This window comes from Buceros rhinoceros, unplaced genomic scaffold (assembly GCF_000710305.1).
Source record: "Buceros rhinoceros silvestris isolate BGI_N320 unplaced genomic scaffold, ASM71030v1 scaffold2312, whole genome shotgun sequence".
Taxonomy (NCBI): domain Eukaryota; kingdom Metazoa; phylum Chordata; class Aves; order Bucerotiformes; family Bucerotidae; genus Buceros; species Buceros rhinoceros.
This window is the reverse complement of record NW_010398345.1, coordinates 4,856-12,613: the sequence shown is the minus strand read 5'-3', so window position 1 is coordinate 12,613 and position 7,758 is coordinate 4,856. Positions and strand designations below refer to the sequence as shown.

The 7,758-nt window shown below is 53.3% G+C and overlaps 1 protein-coding gene across 1 annotated transcript; it reads right to left on the bottom strand.

Annotated features, from left to right (window-relative positions):
- Positions 1-779: 779 nt before the first annotated feature.
- On the bottom strand, positions 780-7,430 carry PDCD1 (programmed cell death 1). The gene is made up of 5 exons (XM_010131069.1): positions 7,358-7,430; positions 3,638-3,970; positions 2,475-2,639; positions 1,815-1,849; positions 780-983 (listed from the first exon to the last, which is right to left on the bottom strand). The coding sequence occupies exons 1-5, from the start codon at positions 7,428-7,430 to the stop codon at positions 780-782; spliced, it is 810 nt and encodes a 269-aa protein (XP_010129371.1).
- Positions 7,431-7,758: the final 328 nt, after the last annotated feature.

Below are 7,758 nucleotides of genomic sequence, written 5' to 3'. Positions count from 1 at the left end.
GAGCCCAGGAACCCACAACAGCCACTGCCGCCTCCCGGCTCTCGCCTGCGCTCTGCCAAGAGCTGTTATTTGCCTGCCCACACACTTGCCGCGAGTCAACAGACTCCCCGGACATGAAACCCTGTATTTACCCCCGGGGCTAGATCTGTCTCCCATCTGATGACGGAGGGACACGGGGGAAGATTGCCCTTCTTGCAGAGGAGAAAAGTGCCTGGAGACAGGAGGAAAACCCAACGCCCAGTTCCCGGGGGTTTCTTTAAATAGTGGTACACAGTCTCTATCTCCAGCAAAGAGAAGCCCTCAGCCCCAGGCTCCTGCAAGCAGCATCTCTCAGGATCCGCTCCAGCTCTGGCCTCTGGGGTTTCCTCACACAGTCATGCTTTGCTAGCCGGGTCAGACCTGGGCAAGGGAAGCAGCATGGCCACTCCAGAGAGCCCCGGGTGGAGGTAGAAAACTGAGGCAAAACTGTTGCCTTTGGGACCGATGCCTGTTGGCATTGCTGCTCTGCTCCAGCCCATCCTCTCTGCCCTGAGCGAAGAGGTGACACATGGAGTCCAACAGGGACCTTCCTCATCCCTTGGTATCCATCCCATGGCCACGGTCCCACCGTGGTCAGGACTGTCCGATATCAACGCCAGCAGCAGCACCTCTGTCACTCCAGTCCTGGCACGCTGGATTTTTCCCAGCTGCACACTGCGGTAGGAGCAAAAGGCCAGGGCAGCCTGTCCCTGACTGCACCTGCTGGTGAGGAGGGACCCTGGCCCTCAGCAAGGCTGCAGCTACAGCTGCTGAGTCCTCTCGTCCTGGCGTTTCTTCCCCCGCTCCGGCGTGATGGGTTTCTCCTCTGGGAAGACAATGGTGGCATACTCAGTCTGGTCGACCAGTCGGCTCTCAAGGGCAATGTGGGGGTGCTGGTCCCTCTGAAACTCCAGCACGCCATAGTCCACAGTAGACACAGACACCACTGGGGGCTCCTCTTCCTTCTGCAAAGAAACACCATCAGAGCAATTCATCATCTGGAGGCATCCACCATCCCCAGCACAAGCCCCCTCTTTACAGCAAGTGCCAAAGCCATCTCCGAAGCATCCCAGGAGAGTGAGAGAGATACAAAGCAGAAAGACACATCCACCTGGGATAGCACTTGCCCAGAGAAACCAGAGCACGAGCCTTGGGGTCACTTCCAAAGCCACAGGTGGCTCTCTGCCTCTGCAGGTAGGTTGGGTTCCCTGCCTGCCCAGCCATGGAAGGCAGAGTTGTGTTAGGAACCCTTTTCCCACCTCTCCATTGGTCTCTGCACTGGCACAGGGTGCACAGGGAGAGCCCAGAGCTGTTTGCTCAGCCTCGAAAGGGAAGAGCAAAGGTGGACCTACTCGCTGCCTTCAGCTACCTATTGGGGTTGGGGAGAAGATGGAGCTGGACTCCTTCCCATGGTGCCCATCAAAAGGAAGAGAGGAAACAGGTATTAACTGCAGCAAAAAAATTTGAGCTTAATATGTTGGGGACACACACACACATTACATTTCCTCTTGTTTTCTACAGCACCACAATCTGCCATCAAAGATAATCCCCCTTTGAGCAAGGGCTGGACTAGAGATGTCCCATCTCATCTCAGGCAGCTTTTTTGATTTTGTGATGGGGCTGTGCTGCAGGTGCAGAAAAGCAGTTGCAACTGTGCAGAAAAGGCCAAGCAGCATCAAAGACAGAAGAAGCGAGAAGCTCATGAAAGGCTGATAAATTGAGGCCCTGCACGCTCCGCACGCGATGCCACGATGCTCCCCTGCAGCACAGCAGGGCGTCAGAGATAGAAAACTCACCGCTGCCGTGTTTTCACTTGGTGGTTTCTGCACATCTGCAAAGGAACAGGTTTGTTTAGAAGATGCCTGTGTGCCAAGACAGCATGAGCATCTGGAGCTGATTCAGCCCCCGCATTCTAGGAGAGAGCTGGACACTGCAACCATTGCAACAAGGCTTCCTCCTTCTCCACTCAGAGTCTAAACAACCTGAGCATTACAAGGCCAAGTGAGGTAACAGCTCACAGTCTAGGGTTTAGTTTGATTAGCGGGTCACTTCTAGAACAATTTCCCATGTGCTCACAGTGTAGCTAAGGTGATGCCCGGTGCTGTGTTGAGGAGATGATGAGGTGCCTCAAATCTGCGCAGAGAAGGTGCATGGGAGCAACTAATGCAGCATTAAGGCACCACATTAACAAGCGGTACAGAGCCAGAGCATGTGGCTCCTCTGTGAAGGGTGAGCAGGGCCCAAAGCACCCTTCTCCCTAGGCATGGACATACCTGTCCTATGGGGACATGCCACAGCTGAGTTTAGCATGTTGAACCAGCCTGTGTACCCCAGGGAGCTGCAAGCATCTGGCTGTCCCCAGGTCCCAGCTGGGTTTGATGGATGAACATCAGCCATCATGTCCCTTCGCAGACCCCAGCCACTTGGCACAGCACAGCCCCTGTGGGAGATCATACCTCCTCTCCTGTACGTGACGGTGACATAGCCGAAGACCAGCAGCACAACAGCCCCCACCAGCAGCAGGATGCCCAAGAATGTGGCCTTGATGTGGTCTGGGGTGTTGCCTTCCTCTACCTCAGGCTCATCAGTGGCATTTGTCTTCTCAGGGGCTGCTGTAATAGCTATCCAAAAAAGGAGGAACAAAACAGCAGGTCAGGAATGTAAAATAGCCTCTATAGTCCTCGTGAAAGGCAACAAAGGAACACGGGTGCTATCCCCGGGAAGGGCTCAGTCCAAGGCCACAGCTCCATCATCCCTTCAGGGGGTGTGAATTTGGTCTGACACGGGGGATGTTTTGGCCGTGACCTGTTCCTTCCCATTGCAGGTGGTGAGGACGATCCCACATTGCTGAGACCCTGCGGTACAGGGGGTCAGGGCACTGCTCTGCACCTGCAGGCAGTCCTGTGGCATCATCCCACGCCCAGATGAGCCTCATCGAGGGCACAACTTCCCCAAGCCTCCCCATCACGTCCGTGTCCTGGGGCCAGCACAGCACCAGCTCATGTTGGGAAGAGATTTTGTGAAAGACGGTGAATTTTGCAGTGTTTTTCCTTTTTATAAAAGGCTACCTTCAGCCCCACAAAGCCCCCATGCTGCCCAGCAAGGGCATGGCAGATCTCATTGCAAGATCTCAGCCTCCCACGGGGCTACAAGACCCTCCCAGGGTATGGTTTTTGAACAGTATCTATACCGACACTGCCTGTTTGAGGGGTCTGAGCCCTGGTCATCACCCCAAACACAATCCCTGCCCCAAAAGAGCTCTTCAATGGTAAAGGCAGCTCCCTACACTGGTCTCCTGCCTCCATCCATGAGTAAGAACTCAATCCTTCCCACAGTATCACTGGGGACACAGCCCCAGCAGGGTGGAGACCTCCTGCATCAGGACTAAGTCCAGCCACAGTGTGGATGGGGGAGGACAGACTGTGTCCATGTCCCTGGGCCTCAACCCTGCATGCAATGAGAGAGGAAAAGGCAGAGCTGCACTCTCCTGACCCACACCAGGTCCTCACCCAGCAAGGTACTGACTGCCTTATGCCCTGGGGCTGCAGAGTGTTTGGGAGATGTAGCACAAAGGATGATACCATTAACCTGTCCCCATCGGCTCAGTCACCAGACTGACCTGTGACCACCAAGCGGGACCGGTTGCTCTCCATCACTTTATTGGGTTCAAAGAAGGCAATCAGTCCGCAGTAGTAGAAGCCTGAGTCATTCTGGTGGAGGTTGAGGATCTCGATCTTGAAGGCAGGTGTGTGGTTGCTGAGCAGGTACTTGTCTGTCTCTGTCTGGGGGTTGTTACGGCTGATCTCAGCAATTTTTTGGGCTTGGCCATGGTTGATCTCCTTGTACCAGTTAAGGCTGTACTCCAAGCCAGAGTCATTCTCCATGGAGATATTGCAGAAGAAGGTGGCTGAGCCACCTGCATGGACAGTTAACACTGCTGGGAAGAAGGTCACTGGGAGAGAGGGAACAAGGAACAGACATGGTTACAGCAGGCACAGGTCTCAGAGACTGCCGTACCCCCCCATGCAAGAACCAGGGATGCAAAGAGGGTGAGAGCCTGCTATTGCCTCTGCTAGTGCCCCATTCCACAGAGAGATGATGGGCTCCTACACCCCAAACCCAGAGGCTCCACACATTCCTCAGCCACTTCACCTTCAGCTTCTGAAGGCCCCTAAGGGGTTTTACAGAAACCTGCCAGCAAGCACTTGCGAGCTCAGTCCCATGGCATTGTCTGCACCCAGCTCACCCGCAGACAAGCTCTGCAATTTGTCAGTGACGTAGGCACCTTGATGCTTGGCCAGTCCACAGCATCACCCCAGATCACAGGAAGGTACATCAGCCCATGCCTACTCCCTTTTGAGCGTGTGTATGTCAGACAGAGGAAGATGCTCAGGGCTAATAACTCTACTGTGAAGTGGTTTCATCAGAGCAAGCTGTGCTCTGGACTACCTAAAAGAGAGGTCCCAGTTGCCTGGAGATTAGCAAATGTGACAGCATTGACGGGGACCTCCTCACCTGGGTCACAACAACCCCCTGCAACGCTACAGGCTTGGGGAGGAGTGGATGAAAAGATGTCCATTGGAAAAGGACTTGGGGTATTGGTCAACAGCCAGCTGAACATGAGCCAGCAGTGTGCCCAACAGCATCCTGGTTTGTATCAGAAATAGTCTGGCCAGCAGGAGCAGGGCAGTGATTGTCCCCCTCTACTCGGCACTGGTGAAGCCAGGCCTTGAGTACTGTGTCCAGTTTTGGCTCCCTCACTTCAAGAAGGTCATTGAGGTGCTGGAGCGTGTCCAGAGAAGGGCAACAAAGCTGGTGAAGGGTCAAGAGCACGAGTCCTGTGAGGAGCAGCTGAGGGAACTGGGGTTGTTCAGCTTGGAGAAAAGGATGCTCAGGGGAGACCTTCTCACTCTCTAGAACTACCTGAAAGGAGGTTGCAGTGAGGTGGGGGGTCATTCTCTTCTCCCAAGTAACAAGTGGAGGGTGAGAGGAAATGGCCTCAAGTTGTGCCGGAGGAGGTTTAGGCTAGATATTAGGAAAAATTTCTTTGCAGAAAGGGTTATAAAGCCCTGGATAAGCTGCCCAGGGAGGTGGTGGAGTTATCATATGGGGAGGTATTTAAAAGACACAGAGGTGTAGTGCTGAGGGACATGGTTTTGTGGTTAATGGTTGGACTTGATGATCTTAAAGGTCTCTTCCAACCAAAATGATTCTGTGATTCTGTGTGTCTCAATACACCCAGATGTTATGCAAAAAACGTATTTTATGTCTTTGAACAGAAGTTAAGAGATGGGATAGAGGTCGTGTGCCTGTTTATCCTGTGGCTGATATATGATTGTTTCCTCTGTGATCTGTTGTTTAATGGCTGTTTAGCCATTTTGTAGACATCATATGAAGGATGGGCATTTCATATCTTTCTTTAAGAGTTCAGACAATCAACTAGGTTTTTCTGCACTACTCATTGTCATGTTTTATTATTTGACTGACTCACATGCCTATAAAATACAGAGAAAGGCAAGACTCCTGCCTACAAGAAATATTAAGGCTATTTTCCTCCTTTGTTTCATATCACTATCCAGGTAAACCTCCTCGTATCACTGATATAATTCCTGTCCTTGGAAAGCAAACAAAGCGCTACCCTGAACAGGTAACGGGGAATTTTGTCCTTTCTAGCTGCTTGTTCGCTCCTTGCATGTCCGCAGGACACCCACCCTAGGGTACCCTGGCCGGGCTTGCCAGGCTGCTCCCAGCACACAGGGCAGTCAGCCAGAGCCGCAGCCCCCCGGCCCTTAGCACCAGCCCTGCTGCTTCACCACATTTCCCTGCCTGTGATCCCAGTGGGTTCATCCCCCCTGGGCAGCCGGGATGCTGTGAACAAGGGCCAGGCTCACAACTTGCTGCTCAGCCAGCCCCATCCAGCAGCTGCTGGACGAGGCAGCTGCTGCATTACCTTCTGTTTGGAGCAAAAGAAAGGAAGGAAAAAGAAGGAAGCCGCATTTTTCACATGGGAAGAAATTTTTTTACACTGAGGGTGGTGAAACACTGGCACAAGTTGCCCAGAGAGGTGGTAGATGTCCTATCCCTGGAAACATTCAACGTCAGGTTGAACGGGGATCTAGTTGGACCTGATCTAGTTGATGATGTTCCTGCTCACTGCAGGGGGGTTGGTCTAGATGATCTCTAAAGGTCCGTTCCAACCCAGAACATTCTACGGTTCTATGATTCTATGACCAACCGATTCAAATCACCAATGCTTTGGAAAGTCCCTGCCATTAAGAAATTATCTTTCCTTTTCAGAAATAACCACCAACAGCAGCCCAGGGCTTGCAGCCAGAGTTAGAAAGCTCACTGCATCCCTCCAGCACTGGCCTGAGACCGTAGGCACCGTGACCTCAGCATCACCCACCAGAAAAGGAACCAGAACAATTCCTTGAATAGACATAGGATTAGGTGGAAAACTGGGCTGAGAAACAAGAGATGAGACCAAACAGGAGGAGGGAGGAAAAAAAGTGCCCCAGATTCCATGGGCAGCACTGGCTGTGGCAGTGCCTGCACAGAGAGACATAATTTTTGCAGTATTCTGGGTTTCTTGTGTTGAACAGAAAATATTCAGCAGGCTCGGGACTTTGCTTCCTACCCAATGCTGCTGCCAGCAATGAATGAAATGCTTGAAGGACTTCTGAAAGCAGAAGTTGGATTTACTTGTTTCCCTGCCTCTTCCCATCATCAGAATATCTGCTCCACCTGCTCCATAGGATGCCCAGCCCTACCCCCACTCTCAAGGCAGAAAACACCTGAAGCCACCAAAGAACAAGCCAGGTTGGGAGGAAGAGGGGGAACAAAGCTTCATTAAGGCTGTCACTCGCTCTTCCCAGATTCAGCCCTTCCCCTCCACCTTCCCTTTTCCCCCAGATTTCACCCTGGACAAAACCACACGCAGGTCCCTGGATCCCTCAGGGTCAAATCCAAACCAAGAAGCACAGTGCAAGAACACAGCCCAAAGCTGTGAGAGACAACCAGAAAACCTCAGACCCCCAGTTTGGTGCTGGCAAACCCCGAAGCTCAACAGCAAACCCCGACTGCAGCCAGTGTCCCCACAACAAGGCTCCGATACGGGCACCACGGGCTGGGGACCTGTCCCCTTCTCCACCATTTACCCCTATTTCTACCCCAAGCATCCCCACTTCCCCTGCTTCAGTGGCACGTACCTGAAAGCTTTGGGCTTTCTGCTTTCTTGATGCCAGAGCTATTTTTAACTACAAAGCTCCCAGCCCTCAAATGTTTTCCACCAGCTGCAAACAACACTGTGCCAGCGAGCACGTCACGCTCCGGTACCTACCCTGGCGGCAGCCGGCCAACACAGGGCCACAGCAGAGCAGGACGGCGCAGAGGCCGGTCAGCACCACCTCCATGCCGGGCCACATCGTCTTCGAGGTACACAGAGCCATGGAGAGCCGGTCGGTTCCTCACCCGGACGAGCGTGCCATGACGTGTCGTGCTGTAACTCTGCCACCCCCGACTCTCTCAGAACTTCCTTTCCACAGTGGAGGCTTGTTCTCTGGTGCGCACAGCAAGGGCTGGGTTGGAAATGAAACGTGCCCATCTCTGCCCCGGAGGGAAACCCGGGCTAGCTCGACCCCCAGCTTCCTCCCCACAGGCAGAGATCAGCTGAACCAGGACTGGCCCCTTCCCCACCCCACATGCTCCCAGCGCGCTCCCACAGGGGCCTCCAGCTGCTGA

What these genes read in the sequence shown, in the direction of transcription:
- PDCD1 (XM_010131069.1), bottom strand. Translation starts at nt 7,430, where the DNA reads ATGGAGGTGGTGCTGACCGGCCTCTGCGCCGTCCTGCTCTGCTGTGGC. An exon ending in GTTGGCCGGCTGCCGCCAGG is followed by an intron (nt 3,971 to 7,357) that starts GTAGGTACCGGA and finishes CCTCTCTCCCAG; the next exon opens with TGACCTTCTTCCCAGCAGTG. An exon ending in GTCCCGCTTGGTGGTCACAG is followed by an intron (nt 2,640 to 3,637) that starts GTCAGTCTGGTG and finishes TTTTTTGGATAG; the next exon opens with CTATTACAGCAGCCCCTGAG.